Source organism: Argiope bruennichi, chromosome 3 (genome assembly GCF_947563725.1).
Source record: "Argiope bruennichi chromosome 3, qqArgBrue1.1, whole genome shotgun sequence".
Classification (NCBI taxonomy): domain Eukaryota; kingdom Metazoa; phylum Arthropoda; class Arachnida; order Araneae; family Araneidae; genus Argiope; species Argiope bruennichi.
Genome location: NC_079153.1, coordinates 65,475,633 through 65,498,208, shown reverse-complemented (window position 1 = coordinate 65,498,208; position 22,576 = coordinate 65,475,633). Strand labels below are relative to the sequence as shown.

Sequence of the window (22,576 nt, the reverse complement as noted above, 5' to 3'; positions counted from 1 at the left end):
TCTATTATATTAAACATTTAAATTAAAAAATAAAACATTTTAAAAATGTCATGTTTATATAGATTAAACAAGGTAGAGTATTTTTATTATTATTATTATTATTTTTTTTTTACATAAAAGTCTCCGAAAATTCTGTATATAAAATTGAATGTGTGTTTGTTTGAATCTTATACATTTCCCACATGCCTTGAGAGATTTTGATGAAATTTGGCACGCAGCCTGCTATTAAAAAATTGTTAATGCTTCCCTAAAAATGGAGAAATGATAGTAAAATATTTTGACAATATTTGACTAGTCACAATTTATAATATATTGCAGCAAAAAAAAAAAAAAAAAAAAAAAAAATTATATCCTTATAAAACTCAAAAAATTAACTTTGCAGTGACACCGATTTCATTTTCAGACAATTTTTCCTTTGATTTTTAAGAACTTTCAAAATTAATTTAAACGGTTGTTCTAAAAATGCTATCCTTTATTTACAAAAATAATTCCTTTGTTGTAAAAATATTAACATTTATTTAACTTTTTAATCACATTTATCACGCCCGCTTCTGCAATTGCTAAAAAAAAAAAAAAAATTCTTCAGACATATTTTGTTTTTATTTTGTTAATATGCAAGCTGCAATATCTTTTACTGTTTAACTTGATTTTGTCTAATATTTTAGCAATTTTAAATTTTTAACGTAAACCTATTGAGAAATAAGATTTTTTCTTAAAATTTGAGTTCATTCAATAAGATTTCATTTCACTAGATAACTTTGGCAGCGAAATCGAATAACTAGTTAATTTAATTTAAAAGTGGTAATTACATTTTTTTTTTTTTTGCATTATTTTGAATTATTGCATATTTTTATGTCGTTCTTTATTTAAAAATGCATCAACGGGCATATCCTTTTAGCTTATCATTTTTCAAAACATATTTTTTCAACATTCTTTAATTTACTAATACCTAGAATTCAGGCTTTTTTTCAACCCTTGTTAACTTTTCTTGCCAAATTATCAGATCATAAGCTAAGAACTAGATTTTGGAAATTTAATTAAGCATGTCAAAAAACAAAACACCACGGCTTTTGAAATAAAATGAATATAAACGCAAACCATAAAAACACCATGAAAAAAATATTTCCACAAAAAATAAACAAAACATATGTTTTAAATATGTTTATTTGTATGTACGTTGGCATCTTTTAACCCGCACGTTACTTTTACCTCACGAACCACTTGCGCATTATATCTGAATTTGTAATAGTTGGAATTTTGTTTTTAGCAGCAATTAGTATTAAGACGTCTCTTGTGTTATTACGCCAAATATTAAATCCTGTGACTATTATTCGAAACCAAAGAACTTTTAGGCTGCTTTCGCTAGACGCAGGTAATTTCATAAAATAAAAAGTAATTTCTTTAAAAATAAGTCAATGTAAACCTAATGTTTCTCCAACGACCAAATATCAATAATCAAATTCTAAAGTGGGAACTACAAGCAGTCTTTACATATATGCGTCAAATTTGAAACTAAAAATGCCGTTTATCTGATATCTTTAGATAGTATTTAACTTCAGTTATATGTTTTACAACTTTTTAATTTGAATTTAAAAATTTTACGACGCACTAAGAGAGGTAAAATTTATGCTCTGCGTCTTCTTACCTTTATATAAACCAAGCAAGTGAGGTAGCAGTCATACTACATAATGATCTTTAACCATTTGAATTATGAATTAACTTCCAAATTGGATAACTCCTATTTAGGACATTTATTGTTACTTTAATTCCGATAATATTATAAGGGATATAGTAGACATTGAAGTATTTCAGTAATTTTTGCATGTTAAATTACTTAATCTTTTCATTATACTGCATATTTAAAACTAAAAATTCAGTAATTTAATGCACATATCAGAAACGTCATTGTATGCGAAGGGGTTAATAATCCAGAAACATAGATAAAGTTGACTATTAAATCAATCTTTCATCTCACTGAGTTCAATCAAGGCTCTCCTGCATTGGGGGGGGGGGGACTTAAAACATTGTACAAAGTCATTTAGTACATTTTTATTATATAATAAATGGAGGAAAATATTTAAAAAATATAAGACTCTCCATTTGACACCATACAAGAGCAACAAGATTGAATAAGCAGACGCTAAAGAGATCTAGAGATACTTCGTTTACGGGGGAAAAAATAAAATCGAAAGCTAATGAACTTCTTCTTATGAAACAACTTATCATGCCACTAACGCGAGGCGTCACCCGTTGACTGGACTGATGTAGTCTACTGACAGATATAAGCTTCAGGGCACTCCCAAACCGCACAGGCCTCACTCTGATGGATATTCAACGCTTTAGGATCTTACCCAGTGATTAGGCTTAATAAATTTATTATCGTAATAGGTAATTTTACACGCTCAACTTAAGGTGTGTACTCACTGCAGCAAAGCCTGCACATGCCAAGAATTTATTTGGTCGATCATTTATGCGCATAAAAATGTATATTTAAGTATTAGAAACCTACTTTTATACATACGAAAGAATCAGAAGAATCTGCACTTGAAGACGGTGAATACAATGAATGATTTATAGATAAATGCAGTCAAATATAAGTCATTAAAAACCGGATATTAATTATAAACACAAACAAATCATTTATTAGGAATGTGGGTCAAAATGAAAATACAAATAATCAATAAACTTACGTTTACTTTGCCATCTGTTGCAGTACATTATTACCGTAATCCCCCCGAAAAAAGCATGAATGATGGCTCGTGCCATTGTTTTGCAAGTTACTTAAATTAAACAGAACAACACATAATCTCTCTCTCTCTATTTATATTATATATATATAACGTGGCAAAGAAATTGTTCTCAATACATATTGTCGAATGGCAAAGTTAAGTAGAAACAAATCGTCACTATACAAACGTTTCAAACTGCTTCATTGGACGCTTTTACAGTTACACTTATTTCAATGCTTCGCTAATCAATGAAATTGCAAAATATTATTAGAAATACTCTGGATAGAGTTCAACAAAAACTCTATTCTCTCAGAGGAAAGAAATCGATTAACAGGTGTCAAACAAAGTCTAATCTAGCGGGAAAATAGGCTAAATCGTTTGAGGCACTTTTAAAAGCAAAATATGAAATAGGGACGAAAAAATAGTATCATAACCTAGTCATCATTTAGCACAACTGCCACAGATAATCGCTTAAGAAACCAATATAAAAAAGAGGACGGGGAAAAAGCCCTGAGCAGTACTTATATCTAAATTTCCATAAACGTTCATTGGAATATGAATAAAAAGTAATCCATATATGCATCAATTCAAAATATCCAATTTTTCTGCAGGGCGAAGGATTTCATCGATTTATATACATCATTAAAAAAATTACAGTAAATTTCAAACGAATTCATCGCATGAAACAAATTTCTTTTATAATTTCAGAAACAATTTTAAACCTAAAAGAAATTATTTTGAAAGAATCCCCTCCCTTTGCTTTCTCTCTCTCTCTCTCTCTCTCTCTCTCTTTTCTTTTCTTCATAATTTAAGGAACACAAAGCGACATAGGGAATTTTAATTCCCTACGTCGCATTTTAAATTAACATCAAATATAACGAAATCATATTAATGTAGTCATTGTGACTGTGTTAAATAGACGTGAGCAGATAACAAAACTTAACTGTTTCATATACGCCAAACACAAATTTTCGGAATCTATCATTTTACCTCCCAGGTGAATTATTCAATTCACAAACAGAATAAATAAAACCAAACTGCAAACATTGCATCTTAGTAATTAAATGAGCAAACAATCTGGCGATTAAATATTTTATAAACTAGTTTTTGAGATGAACAGACAAAATGGCACAAGCAGCATGGAAAAAATGGGGATGTGGGGTGGGAGGGAGCGTTAGGTGGGAAGCACCCGTCAAGATCAATCTCTATCGTCGACCTACTTCATCAAATCCTGTCTTTAAAACAGGGGGCGTTATATCGGGGGATCTCAATCTGCGTGTGGTCCTTCAACAACACAGTTTCTCTCTCCCCCTAGCTCCTCTGCCTTTTGTGTGGTTCCTATCTATTCTGAATAGCATATATAGGCACTAAACTAAGCAGCTGTCTTCACATGACCTTTACGTCTGACCGAGCGCATGCAAAAGCATTTTCGCTGATACAGGTAGACTGGGATAGAAAAAGACGGATGATCGCATGCGGAGAAAATCTCTGTGTGCTACCCTGTTTGCTTCAGCTCTGAAGTTCAAATATCACGACATGATGTTTGGTAACATAAAGCGGTATTCAAAAGAACATCGTGGTGGTTAGTCGGCAGAATAGGACGAAAAAAAATCAATAAAAAGGTAAGAAGAAGAAAGGAGAAAAGCAGAGAATATTTACGATGAAAATTATTATTTCTACAATATATAGTTAGTTCTCTAAGTATATAGTTAAAGTACCTCAAAAACGAGATTAAATGCATGGCACAGAACATGCTTTTTTGTAGCATTTAAAAACATACTGATTGCTTCATTGATCTGTATAAAGGTTTGCTTAAGTAAAAGTTTTATTAAAACTATCGCCAATGGTTTATAAATAACTATATGTTTGTTTGTTTTTTGAATACCATATTTTTCCACAAAATAATTACATTAACTTAAATTGTTAAATAATTTAGTGTGAAAAACTCGATGGATGCTTATCGTTATAAAATGTACAGATCAGTCCTTCCGCCCTCTTCATAAAAGTTGTCAAAATTCTAAATACCTTAATGTGGACGAGAAAATAAATACCAAAAATATTAAAGAAAATTCCTTTATATGGTTTGGAAATACTGATGATCAATAAAATATATTTTTATTTTTATTCAAGGATGCAGTGCAACGAAAATAACTTTTTTTTTCTTTTCTTTTTTAAATAACGCGACTTAAGACTAGTCTTTACGTTCGTACATATGACCGATATTCCAAAACCGTATATATGGCTGATATTTGAAATTAATAAAGAGTAGTAAAATACCAATAAAAGGTAGCAGAACGAAGTTAAAAACATTAAGGGTACAAGGATTTTAATGTATTTTATATTTTAATTCCGAAAACTTATGATATTTTCTATATTCCTTACTAAAATCATAATTTTAATTTGAAATAATTTAACTTCAGGAAACCTTAAAATTAACAAATTTTAAAAATTAATTTTTAAACTTTTTTATTGCAATCATGCTTTGAACAACGATATGTCAATATTTGATCTAAAATATCAAATGATAGCTTCAAAATATGAATTATTCCATTATTGTTAGATTATATTAGAGTTTCAGTCCCTATATAAAATAAAACATTTTAAATGCAATATATTCTTCTGAGTTGAATACCAGCTTATCCACAATGTCACCTGCTCCATCTTGTATTTCATCACCACACAACAATATCCCCCCCTCCATATAAAAACACTCAGATACTACTTAATTTGTGCCTACACCACAACAAAGAAGCTTTTAAATGCAAAGTAAAACGCGGATTAACAATGCGCGATTATTTAAATAATTATAATGAATATGTTGATAATTTACTTCGATAGCTGTTTTCTAAAGTACGATGATTAATGAAAGGCAAGTTTTCATAGATTGCATGCTGTACTGATTTGCACAGGACTTGTATGAATCAATGCATTTAGGTAAGAACTCATACTTTAATTCACATAACAAAAAGTTAAAAATTGAGTTAATTTTGACAAATGTACGACTCTACATGTCGAACACTTGAGTCCTGATAAATCCAATCTGACTACAGACGATGCAGACTTTTATACTCCTTAACTAAGACTAGCACATCCGCGAAGTGCAGGGCATAAGGCTGCCGTATATTACCATACCCTCCAACATTGATTCCCCAATCATCATTAGCACTTCTTACCAATATATTACTTCATTACATCAACAAATTATTGAAAAACAGATATTTCCAAAGAATTTTAAGAAGTTAAAATAAATATTTTCAAAATTTATACAAAATTATTTAACAGACATTCACTAAATATATAAGTGAAATAATTTTTTAAAAAAATCTCACAACAAGATTTTGTAGATAAAACAAATTACCACTACTTGTTACACATTTACAATTTTGTTTCATTAAATAGCAAGCACTTTTACCTTTCTTAAGTCATCATTGCCCACTTTTCCGTTTGTTTGTTTTCTAACCACGCTAAAAATTCGTTCACTACCAACATCGCAGTGAGTAAGGATTCAAAAAGAGGGCATTTTCGAGGGTTTTTGTAATTTTCCGTAGTTTTTCATTATATATCCGTATTTTAATAGTTTTCATCTAATTTCTATAGCAACTACGAAAATTCCGTACTTTTTGGAGGGTACGTATTACTGCTTTGAAACAAGAAAATTTCTTCATGTCGCCAATATTCTAGTTTAGAGATTTCCCAAAATGCTTAAATAGTTTGATAACCTTAAAAATCGTTAAAAATCGATAAGAACTTTTAAAATTAAGTGATGGGAGAGGAGGGGAGAATCCTACATTATGATCTGCATCGATTGTACTTTTAATTTCATTTATTTTAAAAACCAATTCTTCACTATTATAAGACATAATGAAACAATAATTACGGAGGTAATGAAAAAAATTAAAAACCAAACAAGTTCAAAATTAAATAGCAGCAGAGAAAACAACCAACCAAGCAATTAAATTATTTAATAGGACAATGTTACGAACTGAACACAATGAGTGAAATTCCTTCATCTAATGTTGACAACCGGTTGGTAGATGATGAATTGGGGTCTAGGTTAACGAGTTTTTCTCTTCAACAAATAAGTCTCAGAGTTAGGCTTAGAGTTATAAGACAGCAAGATAGATAATAATGCTCCTCAAATTATTTTAGAAAGACCCAAGTTAAAAGTAATTTAAAAAGAATTAATTACGATTAGCTTGAAAGAATGAATTATATCTATCACGGTGGTCTAGAAATGTGCCAAGAAAGTGACCTATCCAGGATTCTTAAGATGAGGAATCTCGTGATTTCCTTCGAGTCATGGTGTTTCTTCTGTCTGCTCCAAAATAAATTTTTTTTAAAAAATGAAACTAATAATGTCAGCAATAAAATGATGTTAGTTTATTAAAAATTTTCCCCCTTATAAATTCGTAATTGATAGATAAACAATTAAATTTCTGAAACACTGTTACTTAAATGTATTTTAATAAATATTTTTTTAAAGAATATATTAACACTTGCGCCGGGAATCCATTGAGACATGATCTATTTTTCAATTTGCCACTTTACTAACTGATGTGAAACATTGCGAATTTTCTCTGCATGAGGAAAACTACAATTCTCTGCAAGGGAATCATGGAACTTTTTCAAGGTCATCACAAAAATTCTACCAGTAAACACACTTGTTTCCAATTTGCTAAATTTCAAAACCAATTTATCCTTTATTGAAAATCTCGGTAAAATGGAACCAAAATTTTTCAAAAAATAAGATTATTATAGAATAAAACAATAAGCATTTATAACGACAATTATAAATTAAATCGACAGAAGTGGTCCTCGAAAACTTTTTCACATGCTCCTTATTAAAGATATTACTACCCCCATTCCTCTACATAATACTGTGGACTTTGAGAAAAGAAATTAATGTCACAAAAGCTCAGATTTTTATATTCAGAATCCCGGATATGAGCATTTTCTGCTTCAGTAGTATTGTAAAGAAAATGAAGTATGCATTTTGTAAGCCCTTTTTCCAACCGATTAAATCGAAAATAAGTTACAAAAATACAGTTGTAAAAGCAAGATCACATGCCAAATTTCATTTACCTAAAACATTACACTTTGATCGTTTTTATAAACAAGCGAATGCACGAACTGACAGGTTATCAGTCGCTGAAGGATTTGATTCAAAATTTGACAAAAACCTGCAATCATGTGCCAAATTTTATCAACTTAGATCTTTATATTTTATAGTTATATGTAATTTGAACATGCACGGCCAGGCAGACAATTTTCCTGGGAAAGAATTTCGTTGAAAATTCAACAGAGCTCTATACATTTGATGTTAAGACTCAGATAACAAATTTCATCCATCAAGCTCAAAGTATTTTGAATTTGTTCAAAAACAGATCATTCTTGAATATGGGATAGTCTAAAAGCATGAGTATTCGTTAAAATCTCGAGTATAAATTATTTGATGATAACAATTCTTTCCCTTCGTATTTGAGAAAGTAAAAATAGCGAAACTGTGGCATGACAAGGGTAGTCGACAATATATTTGTAAAACACATGTTCTATCGCATTTGCCTCCCTCCTTTTGTCATTCTTTTAATAATTAATATTTTTTTAAATACATAATTAGTAACCATACCTCATCTGTCTGATAAACATTTTCTGAAACAAAACAGATTCATCTGCAAACTAAACCATTCTCCAGTTATATTTGTTGAAAGCAAACTGCGAATGATTATAACATTTATGGTAGTATTAGTCGCCTCAGGGACCAGCTAGTTTGCTGGGAATATCAATTATATTTAATTTCAGATAAATCGTCCAGATATATCTTCATGTCCATGATTAAGCTAACTGTCTGACAATAACACCATATTATATAACTAATCTTAGTTTTTTTTTTTTTTTAAATCTTTTTAAGGTAGACCATCCCATCACATTAAAGCGTTCTGAAAAAACATAAATAACCGGTTCATCTATCTTCTAAATTTCGCGATATTGCAACTTTACTTTTATTTGTCTACTACACAGATATTAAACAGAATCATCCCTCTTTAGTTTACAACAATGAAATTTATTATTATAAATCAGTTTTTTTTTCTTTTTTTTCCCCCTTTTAAATTTGCCAAAATTCTGGAAATTTTTTTACTATTGCGTGTTCCTGAACATACACTTTAAATTTATGTACAAAAAAAATGTGAAAAAATTTATTAAAAGCATGCTGAAACCTATTCAACATGAAAAAACAAGCTGAATCTTCATATCTTAATCACAACAATGGGGAAAAGGCAGAATGAAATATTAGTAGTAATAATGCGAAGGTTTCAAATTCCGCATCAATATTTAAATATATTGTTGTAATATACATCTAGAATATTTTTTTAAAAATTAATTAAAAAGAGAAAAAAAATTATATTGCTAAGAATTTGGTGTCATTAAGCAGATATATATTTTAATTCTTAAGATATTTTTAAGATGCGCACATTCCTGCCTTCCAAAGTATATTGTGCCAAGTTTGTCAGCTATAGGCCATACAGTCTACCTTGTAGAAAGTCAACACAAAGTTTCATTTTCATTATAGTAGAGATAAAAGATTTATATTTACATTTGCCCCCAATATTGCATCTGCTGATGCAATACATAATATAATAAGTATAAATAATTACTTGGGGGATATTCAATGTTTGTGGTGTATCGAAAAAATTATATTTTGGTGTACTTTCCTTTGTTTAGTTAATCTGAGGAGGGAGGGCTCTTATGATTAATAGGATGAATTTTGAGCTTTCCCGTCTTTTTTTATGGAAGCAATTAGTCAAACAGAAATTATTTTCTACTGATCTCAGATTATAAGTGTGAATTACCTTTATGATACTCTATAAAAAATTTGAAAATTGAAGAAAACTATTTGTCCCATTCAATGCTCTTTCAAATTTAATTTAATTTAAAAAGAAAAGGATGCCAACAGCTAATGAAATTTAAAATAGGGTATAAACATTTAAGGTATTGCATTTGGCATTCTGCATTTCAGGGCTATTCATCTATAATAGCAATTAACATTTCTGATTTCATCCTTGGATATTTTATTGCAAACATACGTTAGTAGCAAAATTTGTTATTGTTGCCAAAATGTCTGCAGATCGATACAAAAATAATAGAATTACTGAAAGCAGCTTAACAATTTTTTTATAGATTGGCTTCTTTGCACTACAAATTACAATCAAACTGTCTTAAAACAGATGTTAAGCTACTTTTGATAGCTGATACCTCACAATGCTTTTAATATAATTTAACACAATATTAAATATAAACTAAAATACTTTTTATGTAATTAAAAGAAGAGAGCATTTCATATTTAGATTAAGAAAGGAGGCACAAAATTTTATTTTGACTGTAAAAATTATAAAAGGAATTGCTTTAAAAAAAATTTTAAAGCTCAATTTAGAGGGGGGGGGGACTTTTTTATAATGGATTTTAGCAACATGTCCAATTTATTTTTGAAAAATTATTAAAAAGATGGCTTTGATTTATTAAATGAGCAAAACAAATGAAAAAAAAAAAAGTAGTACAATCCATGTAAATAATTACTTTTAAAAGATTTCCGAATAAAAGATAATTGCATGTTAAACATTCCAACTTGCACAACTATTCCCAAATCAAACATTAGCTACAACAACCAGGTTTGTAACTATAAACTGTGCTCAAATGATAATGAGACTACAATGCAAGTAGAATAATAAAACTATAAATAATCGCCATTGGCACTGAACACAGATATATGCATGTAGAATGAGCGTGAATATAATCAGCATAAATGCTCCTGGGTTGTTGACAGATTCAGATGCTTAGGCACTCACTTCATACAAACTTGGCGGGAAAAAAGCATTTTGTTAATTATGTAATGCACTGTTTATTTGATTATTGACAGCTAAACAACAATTTTATACTTGGTGATCCAATGATTCTGTTGTATGAGCTTCTACACATACATGCAGAATGAAATGTGCATTGTTGTGGCATTGTTGGACACAACGTGCGTCTGCAAATCCTTCATGTTTACATGTCCCAGCTTATACCACTAATACTACCAAAATATGGAATGAGACACTGCTCTTTATCATTTATTTCATCCTTCAAGAAAAGCATACTTCTCTATACTCCCCTTCTGTGTGTGGAAATTGGATAACTGCTCTTTATGCTAATCTGGCTAAATCCATCTTGCAATGAACTGCAGAAACAACTCTCCAGAAATGAGGATTTTGATGTGAACTCGTTACGACTAGCATGTAACTGGGAATATCACCATATCATCTATTGTCTAAACATTAACTCAATGAATTTGAGGCAATGCCACTACAGCTAGTCTGTTTTCCATTTGGGCACACTTTAGAGGTGATTTAAGAACCTCTTTCTCCAACCTGTATCAAACGTGAATTTTTACAGTGGAATTTAATGTTGATGTATGAATTATGATTGTTAACACATGAATTCCTTGCATAGGAATCTAATTATTCTTGTTGCACAAGAAAAATGACTCAAAAATGAATTTCGAACATTTGCAAATATGTACTTCACCTATTTTCTTTTCAAAAAATTATTATTTTCTTTAAAACTGATTAAGTACTATTAAATAATGATAAATAAACAAGAATAAAGGACTGATAAAAAAACAATCAAAATTAATAATATGCAAAAAGCAAAAAATGTTTCCTTCATGGGGTATTAAAAGGACCTGAAAAACTTGCAAGTTCTTTCACCAAAAATAAAAATAAACAAACAAAAAAAAAAGCTTAAAAAAAGTGTTTGGAAAAGAAAAGAGTAAGGGAAATATTAGAGAAGCGATTAGTTCTGATTTTTTTCACTTTAATTACAGATGAGTTCAATAGAGACTATTAATTAGACTAGAGTTTAATATAGCTTCATTTTCGCCATTTAAAATTGATGTCCATATTGAGCATATTGAGCAAGTTTGAAAATTATTTTGAGTTATTAAGATCTGCAGTAAGAAACAGATTCAAGACTTCACGTCTGACGTTAAATCAGATTTTGTAGAACAAGAGGTTTTTATAATGAAATCATGTTTAAGAAAGACTATTATAATTATTTCATAATTACTAAATGCTGCTACTAAAGATAAAGTCAAATAGTAGGGGAAAGGATAAAGAAATATTTGGAATAATTGCCAATGGTTTTAAATTAAAACTTAAGGACATGCCGCTATTGAATCCCATAAAATGAGTAAATTCATACCTCAAGTTACACTTGCTGATGAAGATGTGCACTTACCTTTCGATCCACTTGAAGAATGAAGCATACACTTACCTTGTCGCACTCATTATCAACCTAAGCTACTGAAGTTAGAAAAACCTTTCTGAATATTTTACTTTCACTCTATCATTTCCTAAAATTATCACCATAAAATTGTTTCATTTGAATCCTATCAAAGCTATTTATAAACCCCTTGAATAAGTATTATAAAATGTGGAAAATTGTTGATACTAAATAATGTTAAAAAATATATTGTGTTTTCATGTAGAGAACTTTAACAATAGCTTTTATTTACAATGACTTGCAATTTTTAAAAAAAGACATTAATTTTTGAAGAATATTTATACTACATTGTTTTCTTAGTTTAAAATCAAGTTTGCACACAATTAAAAGAAATATTATATTCAAATCAATTACAAAATTATAAAAATTCTATTAAATAGATAATTAGATCTAATGTAAACCCTTAGATCTAAATTTTGTTTTTCACATTTTGCACAGACAATATGGATTTTTAAAACTTTAAAGCAATTATTATTCTTTAATTACGAGTAATTCAGAATGCATTTCATAAATATTTTACGGGTAAACTGAAAATTTTAATTGTCAGCTTCTTAGAATTTACATTTTATTTTCTTTAATTTGCTTTCTTTTAATTTTATAAATATTTGAATGAGTTTGCAAATAAAGTATCCAAAAAATTTTTAAATTCAACTGAATAGTTTTTTTGATCATAGAAATCATTCATTAGATATTTATACTAATTAAAACTTTTCTTACCTCTGGATCCATTTTCTTGTATTCTGAGTCATCTTCATCAACCTCAAAAAACATTTCAGCTTGAGTGATTGACAGCATTCCCGGAACAACAACTCCAGGAGCTATTAATCTGCATTTTGTACTGAAGCTGACTGGCCCTATTTATAAAAATAAAAAGCCAATTATTAACATGATAAATTAAAGAAACTAATAGAAATATAAAATAGTAATTAATAATCCAATTAATGTAGTAATAAAAAAATTTTAATGTATAAATATGCAATATCGCTTGGAACATTACATTTATAAAAAAAATCGGAGTATAAATATGCAATATCGCTTGGAACATTACATTTATAAAAAAAATCGGAATAATAATGAATTTCATTGCAAAAAAAGTCAGATCATGAATTATCAAAATTTCATAATTCTCATCCTTAAACGTATTTGTTAGTGTCAATGCAAGTGTAAATATGAATCCTACTTTACATGATACATGTTCTAGTAATTTTGTCCTCCTACAATGGCTATGCTTAAAACAATAACAAATTAAACTACATTCAGTAACATTAACCAGAATTTTATATGTAACATTAAAAAGAAGTGTATTTATTTGAATGACTTGTAATTGTATTAGGCTTTTCATCAATATCTTATATTTTTAATTACTTTTTGATTTAGTACAAAAAATAAAATAAACAAGATCCTTTTTTTAACGGATACAATTCTGTTAAAATATCAATTCAAGTTTAAAATATCAATTTTCATTCATAAAGACTTGTTACTGATCATAATTTTATATGAAGATGGCTAATTTTATGGGTTATTATTTCATAAAATTACACTTAGTTTAAATATTACATAAATTTTTGCTATTCTCTTCAAATTCATAAAGCTTTAAATATAATAAATTTGATATTTCAAACTTCGATGAATTCAACAAATTTAAATGCAGCTTGAAGTTATGGAAAATAATAAATAACAAGCGAAAGTTCTATATAAATGAATACAAATAAAAAAAAAATAATCATCCTCTCACTAAACATAGCATGCAAAAAACATGCAGGCATAGCACACTCCCTAATAAAGATTTCTATCCTTCATAGCTCTTTTAAATAAAAATTGTGAATTTTAAGCAATGTAGTGAATACCAAAAATGCTAATATTTTTATTTTCACAACACAAGAATTTCTTATGCTTCATAATACAATGAAGAAAACCGAGTATGCCGAATGATTGAATCCAAAATTTGACAACAATTTTTTTAGCATTTACTTATACTAAATATAAATTATCCAGGTCAATTACCCAGGTTTTTAAAAAATTGCATGCAAATGTATGGGTAAACCTTTAACAAATTTGGTTCAAATTTTTATATAGATTTTTACTTTAGATCAGAAAATTATGCAACTAAATTTTAACCATCTAGCTCTTTACATTTAGTAATTATTTTGTTCATTTGCATTTCAACTAATTACTTACAAGTTAAAGCTGATAGAAGTCTACAAATTTAGAATAAGGAGTATATAACAAATTTCATACATCTAGATGAAAAAAAAAACGTTTTTACATCGGTGCACTCAGAGACTAATAGACAGATACAATTCTAAAAGTATGTTTTTCATACTCAGGAGGATCTGAAATTTGGAGGTTTCTAATCTGAATTCTTCAACAATAAAAATATATTTGTTTTCTGCGCTTAATATCCCAGAGAAATGAAATACTGATGGAAATACTCATTTGAAAACATCCAAAGATGCTTATAATTTTTTTTTTTTTTTAATAAATTTGTAGTTTATTAAAAAGGATAAAGAGTATCAACGTCTGTGGAATATAATCACATCAAGTAGGAAACGACTGAATTATTGAATTAAATCATACTTTAAAATCAAGATAATGCAGAATATCAGAATTCTGAACAATAGTCAGTCATTACAACTGAATTAGTATATCATTCTCCAAATCCTCAAACCACATAATTCATTTCTGATAAGCAAAAATGATTAGCAATAAATCTGCAAAAACACAAAGGATATCAATGAAATTTAAAGCCATCTTCTTTCAAAAAGCTAGCATATTTGTCTTGGACCAATAAAATCAGCAAGTAAGAAATGCAGTGTATATAATTTCATTGATCTCAATTCGATAACTTTATAAAACTTTCAAAGGAAAAAATTATTAGCATAGAGTAAAATGCCCTTTAAATTAAAAATTTTAATTTATATGCATATTTCTATAGAAATTCATCAATAATTGCTATCACCAACACATTTTTCAATCGTGGAGCATCTAATTCTTAATATAAATAACAATTTTTTTCAAACTTACTTTTTGTAACAATACTATGAAATTAAACATCATAATGTAACAATAATACACTTTCTTTAAAATTAGTATAAAAACTTTAGTGTCAGAGGCTTGACTTCATAAACTAAAAGAAAATAAATTTAAATTGTCTTATTACCAGCTAATTCAGCATCCAGATCTTTATCATCCCACAAATCACTGTCATCTAGTAAATCACTGCTTTGTAAGTGATGTTGCTGCTGTCTTCGTGTAAGTGCCAAATGCTGATGAAATTCTTCTCGGGCTTGTAATATTGCATCCTCAGGAGCCCCTGCAAATTGAAATGAAGCAAAATAAATAAATTACAAAATATTGAAAAAAAATTTCATTCAAAAAAAAAATATTGGGAAATAGGATGTTTCACTAAAAAATAAAATAAAATTGTTATTCTCTGTAATTTTATATCAAAATTTATAATTTTTAATACACATTTTTGGGATTATTAAATATAGATTATATTTAAGATTGTCAATAATTCTAACTATTAAAGTTATTTATTACTGCAAACGAATTTTCCAATAGAATATTCATTCTTTTATTTACTTAATTTTTGTTCATATTTATACACATGCAGAAGGTTTAAAATTCATTTGCTATAAACAGCATGCATTTTTAAGTACTGCCAATCTAAATTTCTCAAGGCACTCATCACCTAAATGAGATTGAAAAGCAGGTAGATTTTGACAAAATGAAGCTACAGATTTAAAACAATATGGAAGTTCCTCTCCCCCTCCCCCCTCCCCACACACATGCATGCATGCAATGATATACATTGCATGCATAGAATTTAAGGCTTCCTAATAATCTAGATGGCATGAGGTGATTACCTAAATTGCCAGTGCAAAAAAAAAAACATCATTGTATTTATAAAAAACTGTGTTTTGCAAAAAATATTCATGAAAAATATGTGCCATGGAATGATAATTATAAAATATTTATCATGATAAATTTTGCATAACATTAAAAAATTATCCATAAAAATGCTTTTACAGCACCATGGTATGAAATAAATCCTTCTTTTTATTTTTAATCAATATATCATATAAGTCAATCTTACCATGTTCAATAGCTGCTTTCAGAGTAGCTTCTGGATGACTAGAACCATATGGATTTTGTACAAAGCGTTTTCTTCTTCTAGCATCATCTTCCCAAGAATCTAATTTTAGGAATTCTCTTTGGGGTGTACAAAACTTATTACCCCAAGCGCCATGTTTGTTTGTAAGAATATTTAAAATTTTTTCAATATTTCTGGATGCAGTAACACTGTCTCGGCGTCTAGCAGCTGTTATAAGGTGGTCACACATCTTCTCTTCCTCTTTTCTGTCCAGTACAGTCTGAGCACAGAGAGACTAAATAAATAGCAATATTTTAGATAAAGAACATGAATATAAATAGTAATTAACTTTTTTAGTTTTAGAGTGAAGTACATACTTCAAAATCTGCATGTTTCAAAACATCATCTGCTCTCATGCGATTCAAAATAAATTCAGCTTCATTTGCTACTCTGACTATGTGATCTTTCATTGCATGAGAAAGAAGTCTGAAATACATAAACGATTTCAATTCATTGAATTTCAATATTTTAAGGAAAGGGATCAAAACAATTACAAAAATAAAACTTCAGAATATTGCAGAGGTTATATTCAATATATTTATTATTTTATTTTTAAATCCTAAAAAAGAATAAAAACGCCTTGTAAACTAAAAAGAATAAAATACAGAATCTAAGTAACTGACATTTTCTTCATATTACAAAATATTGACATTTGGCAATAAAATTTTATTTTCTTAAAAAGTAGCATTTCATGCAGAAGTTAATTTAAATACATGGTTTGCTTATATAAAAACCAAGAAAAAAAATTGCATTTAAAATCTTTTATGTTGCTTTACTTTCAATTTTAATGTAAATTTTACACATAATTTGCTTAAACATAGTTGAATATTCTATAACACAAGTTGGCAAAATCTCCTTGCCACTGCTATCTTATTTAGTTGGGGGGTGGGGGAATGTTGGTAACATAAACAGTATATAAATACCTTAAAGGTATTGCTTTAATAAAAAATACATAAACTTCTGTTATAGCATGGTGGTGGATTTTTCATTCAAAGTTCATTTAATTCAAACTGAAATATTCTGTGAATGAACAAATGACATAAAAACTTTTGATTGCTTCTAAAATTATTTTCCATGCTGGAAAATAATTTTATTGAAATATGATCTACATAAATAGAACATAATTTTAAATTGTCTGTATTCTTTTAATTTGGGTGAAAATGAATTATTTATTTCCATTTTTAAAGCTGATTATAAGGAAAAATATCCCCATCCTACAACAGATTTAATCCCCATTCTTCAGAGTGATGCAAGACAAAAAGAGACTGTAAATATAAAAATTCTTATAGTTCTAAATATACAGTTAAGCAAGTTGGATACTGCTATTAAAGAATATAAACTTTAAAAGTAAGAATATAAATTAGTTAAGAATGTAATTTATTTAATTAACCTTCTTTAAAACAAAGGCATTTTAAATAAAAGTGGAGAAGGCAAATGTTTATGAATTACTGCATTAATATATTTATATTTTTAACAAATATAAAATAATTAAATGATAACAGAAAAAATTTCTATTTTGTAGCAAAGATTTATTTTAACATACCTTCCCTCATTTATTAATTCAATAAAAGCTAAGCCAGCATGCTTCTGTAAAGAATTTTGCCATTCCTGGGAACACAAAAGCATCACTAGTTCTACAACAGATGTGCTGTTTTTGAAGGTGCATAATCCTATAATTTCAAGAAAAAATATTAAATTTCTACATTAAAAAAAAATCTAAAAACAACAAACAGCATAAAACTAAAATATTTCAATATTTAAAAAACAACATTACATAATTTCTTCTCTCTCCTTTGCACTTATTTACTTATAAATATGATTTAAGGCATTCTTATGAATTATCACATACACAACTCATATTTCAAGAAAAAAATATTACTCGTGAACAGAATTTATTTGGAAAAATTTATTATAAACCTGGAAGTTCATTCATTTTTTTTTCCTTTTCACAAGAGAAATATAACAGAAACTAAAGAAACATTTTCTCATGCAATACATAATCGGGAAATTTTTAATGCAAAATACTACAAACTACATTTAAAATAAGTAATCACAATGTCACAAATATTGGAGCACATACCTTTTCCTTCTACAAGTAGATCTTGCCCATGAGATCCAACTAAAGTTCGAGAAAGGAAAGGTGCAAAATCTAGCATAATTTCGCGTAACAAAGGACACACACTACCAAGAGCTGATTCGAGTTTTTGTGTTAAAGTAGCTTCTCTTGATAATGATGAGCTTAACATATGAAAATCATCTGCACTTCCCAATGAAGAAATGTGAATGTCATCAGTTCGTGATTGCTGACAACCATCCATTGAATCCAAAGTCCTAGAATATCCATTTTGAGCTAAAGAAGAAGTCATAATTGAAGGATCTGAATTAGAAACTCTAGTATCTGCCACAGAAAACGATGCATCTTCTGGCACAGATGTCAAATTAACAGACTCAGATTCAATGTCTCTTTCTCTAAGTTCATCATTCATATGAGGACTGTCCTCTCCAGCACCATTTACCATAAGCTCTGCTTCTTGTCGAATACCATGTTCAGCCTTTAGTTTCTGAGTTCTAATAACCTAAAAGAAAACAGATGGAAAAATTAAGACTTTACGTAAACAACAAGCCTTCAAAATAAAAAATACATATAATTAAAATAATGTTTTTGATGTCACTAATGTCTGAAATTCACATGGGAAATTAAAGACAAGACAAAAGAAAATTAGTATTAATTATAAAACTTGTCACTATTGTACAAATAAGGATACAGGTCATCTGAATGTATTTCTTTAAGTTTTCTTATTCCTGTTTTTGTGCAAATTCTTTGTACACATTTTTTTACATATTTTCTCATCACAGTTTTGATTAAGGTATGTTCTTTTATTTAATTTTATTTGATGGAGGGAGTATAAGTAAACTTAGTTTAACGTTTAATTATTGGCTATTTTTTAAAATAAACACTTTTTAAAATATCTTGGTATATTCCTTCCTGAAGAATGATATTCCATATTTAATTGTCCTTTACTTTACTTTCTTTTTTCATTCTCTAGCTGTTTCATTTTTCACTCACAGTTCAATAATTATTATCATACATACAGATTTCACTGGAGAATGCAATTTAAATATATTTTATATGTTTAATGCATAAATTAACTATTTTATCATTAAATTCATTAATAATTTAAAATAATATTTCATTTAAGTTTTAATCAAATATAATATGTATGTAGAGAATTTAATCATAGTGAATCTCGCAAGAAAAATAATTACTTTAAGGCTAAATAAATGTAATATTAACAGATCTCAAAAATAACTTACAGCAGATACAGGAGCACCAGAAGAATGTAAATGAGCAAGTATACTAGAATCTGTATCTTCAACAATGATAACTTCATCTTCACCATCTTCATTACATGCAGGTGTAGAATCGGTTAACTGTCCATTTGATCTTGCATCTGAATCAATAGCTGGGAAATCAGAATTGCAAAGTACCCTTTAATGTCAACTTCACCTTTATGATCTTTATGAGTAATTATTAATAGTTTTGCTTATAAAAAAATAGCCAAATATTTTAGTGAAATATTAAAGTTCAATTGCTGCAAATACATCAGAAATATTAATAACATAATGATGATTGAAATATATCAGTTTTTCAAAAATTGAGGTAGATAATAGTGTACCAGGAATTACTTTAAGCAATTTTAAATCATAAAAAGAATAAATTATTTTGACAAAATGTACAGCAATGGTTTAAATTTGTAAATCTGAAAATGCAAGCAACGAGGCAAAATTTTGAATCATGCATAAAAGCAAATCAATTAATCCTTTTCTTGCTAATTTGAAGCAAAAAAAATACTTATAAAAGTTCAAGGTGCACACACACAGAAAAAAAAATCTTTACCTGTTTGAGATGCAGATGAGGTTACAGCAGATGATGTGTAATGAGACATTTCTGAATTTGCAGCTTGCCGCGATGAAAAGGATGATGGTGGAGGAGGTGGCTCTAATATGTCACGATATTTTGAGACCATTAACACAGAAATGAAATAAACAACAGCTAAAGCTAAAAATTGTGCTTGTTTTGTTTCATCCTAGGAAAAAAAAAAGATATTTTTAGAGTAAATAATATTTAAATGCCCCCCCCCCAAAAAAAACAAATAAATAAATTTAAAAAGATAATTAGTTTAAATGCTACAATGTTAAAACATAAAAATAATTTTTAATATTGGACATACAATATCATATTATAAAAATAAAAATTACATTAAAAAATAAAACCCAAATTCATTAAGAATTTTTCAGGATAGCTCATATATCTACAAGTAATTTTTAAAAAAATTAATGTTGATGCATAAGAAAGTAACACTTCATTTGTTTCAATTTTTTATAGAATGTTAATGATTATTTAACACTAAAAAAACAAACAAATGAAAAACCAGAAAATAATTCAATAAAAATTATTAATACAATATCTATTTACTTATTAAAGTGAACATTAATAAACAATCTAGAATAAAAATTATAAATACTGTTGCAATGAAATAAGTGTGATTAGTATGTGTTTTGGAATGAAATGCTAAAGATAAAAACTACCAAAACCAAGAAATTAACAATATTCAATAAAAAAGATTCTAAAGAAACTACATGAATTTAGAAAAAAAAAAAAAAAAAAAAAAAAAAAACATTTTGACTAAAAATAAAAATAGAAAAATAATTTATTTGCATAATATGGTAAAATCCTAGTCATATTGTTGATAACAAATCAAACACTATTTCACATGCCAGCAAAGTCGCATTTCTTTTTAATATTTTCCAACAAATTGCAAATATTGTAATACTTACCACATCCCGATATATAACAGCTCGAAGACGATTAACATCCATATCTTGTAAAAGTTTTTCAGGATCACGAATAGGACTACTTTGTCCTCCTAAATTTTCAACAATATTCTACAGAAAAAGAAAATAATTTAATATCTAAAATAAGCTATTAAAGCAGCCAATAATACTTGAAAGTTTTTTAACATTTGTAAGCAAAACAGATGAAATAAATCTGAATATATATAAAAAAAATAGAAGTTAAGGCAGTTTATGAAGTAGCAATACACATAAAATTTTTGAACAGCATTTTTTAAATAAGGAAATTAAGAATTACTCAATTAGAAGGAATTGTTTTTATTTCAAGATTTTTAATATCAACTTTTTACATGATTTCTTTATTTATAATCCAATGAATGTGCATATAGAGTGGAAATATTATTATCTTTTAAAACTATAAACATGAATAATGTAATTTATATTTATGGTATATAAATATTTATGATATTTATATACCAAATCATTTCTGAAAGATTTCTGTGATTCATGATATATCAAAAGCTAATAAAACAATTGTTTTGATTAAATTTTTAAGCTAATAAATGATAGAAAAAAATAAATTATAATTATTAAGAAAATAAAGAGAATTTTAAGTTGTCAGCACATTTATACAGCAAATATCAACAAAAATACATAATCTTTACATTTACAGCAGAAACACAAAACATAATTATGCAATAAACAAAGATACAAGTAAAACAAATTTTAATAAGGCATCTTTAAAAATTAAAAAAAAAAATGAACACAAACAACACACACAAAAAAAAGCAGAAGTATTTCATACAAAATCAACCTTGGCTGATGGTTGAACCCCACCAATCAGCGCTTGAATTGGAGAAGGACGGGAATCTCTCGACATACTGGAACTTGGATGAGGTATCACAGGAGTTTGGGGAAGGCTTCTTTCTCTACATTCTAGACAGTTACGTACAGCAGATGTACAAACTGCAATAAAAAAAAAACATATTTAATTTAGAACTTAATTATAAAATTAATAGAAATATTAACAAAACTAAGATGAGTACTATAATATTAATCTTGGGAGTAGTGATGCAACATAATAACAATTATCAGATCAAATTACTCAGATAATTTCACTGTCTTTATACATATGCGAAAAAAAAGACATTAAATTCATTCTGAAAAACGATTTAAGGCATGGGAAAAATCTCATGTATAAAAAAAAATAGGGAGTATCTCAGAGCAAATTTTCATAAAATAATGGAATTTTTAAAACCATTTCAATAATTATTCAATGAAAAAAGGCCACTTTATATTCATTCTAAAAAATGGTTTATTTATATAATAGATGGAAAAGAATCTCATATATAAAAAAATTGAGAACATCTCAGAGCAAATTCTTTTTAAATAATGCAACTTTTAAAACAATTTCAGTGACTAGTCATAAAGAATCTTATTGTGTTGCATGCTATCGATCTTCTAACAGCCAAACTTTGCAGAAACATTCAATATGTCATTCAAGAAATTTCATTTTACGCAT

General features: G+C 27.9%; 1 protein-coding gene across 4 annotated transcripts in view; it reads right to left on the bottom strand.

The window, feature by feature from the left end:
* LOC129963357 (neurobeachin-like) overlaps window positions 1-22,576 on the bottom strand; it is a 235,459-nt gene that overhangs the window by 98,496 nt on the left and 114,387 nt on the right. For 2 of the 4 annotated variants that reach the window (XM_056077686.1, XM_056077688.1), the window contains 10 exons: window positions 21,860-22,020; window positions 21,040-21,147; window positions 20,099-20,288; window positions 19,516-19,664; window positions 18,281-18,776; window positions 17,744-17,870; window positions 16,518-16,626; window positions 16,144-16,435; window positions 15,205-15,357; window positions 12,762-12,898 (listed from right to left, as the gene is read on the bottom strand). In XM_056077686.1, coding sequence (XP_055933661.1) covers window positions 12,762-12,898; window positions 15,205-15,357; window positions 16,144-16,435; window positions 16,518-16,626; window positions 17,744-17,870; window positions 18,281-18,776; window positions 19,516-19,664; window positions 20,099-20,288; window positions 21,040-21,147; window positions 21,860-22,020 — 1,922 coding nt within the window. The remainder of the gene's footprint in view (window positions 1-12,761; window positions 12,899-15,204; window positions 15,358-16,143; window positions 16,436-16,517; window positions 16,627-17,743; window positions 17,871-18,280; window positions 18,777-19,515; window positions 19,665-20,098; window positions 20,289-21,039; window positions 21,148-21,859; window positions 22,021-22,576) is intronic. The other 2 variants (XM_056077687.1, XM_056077689.1) reach the window with 1 other exon arrangement.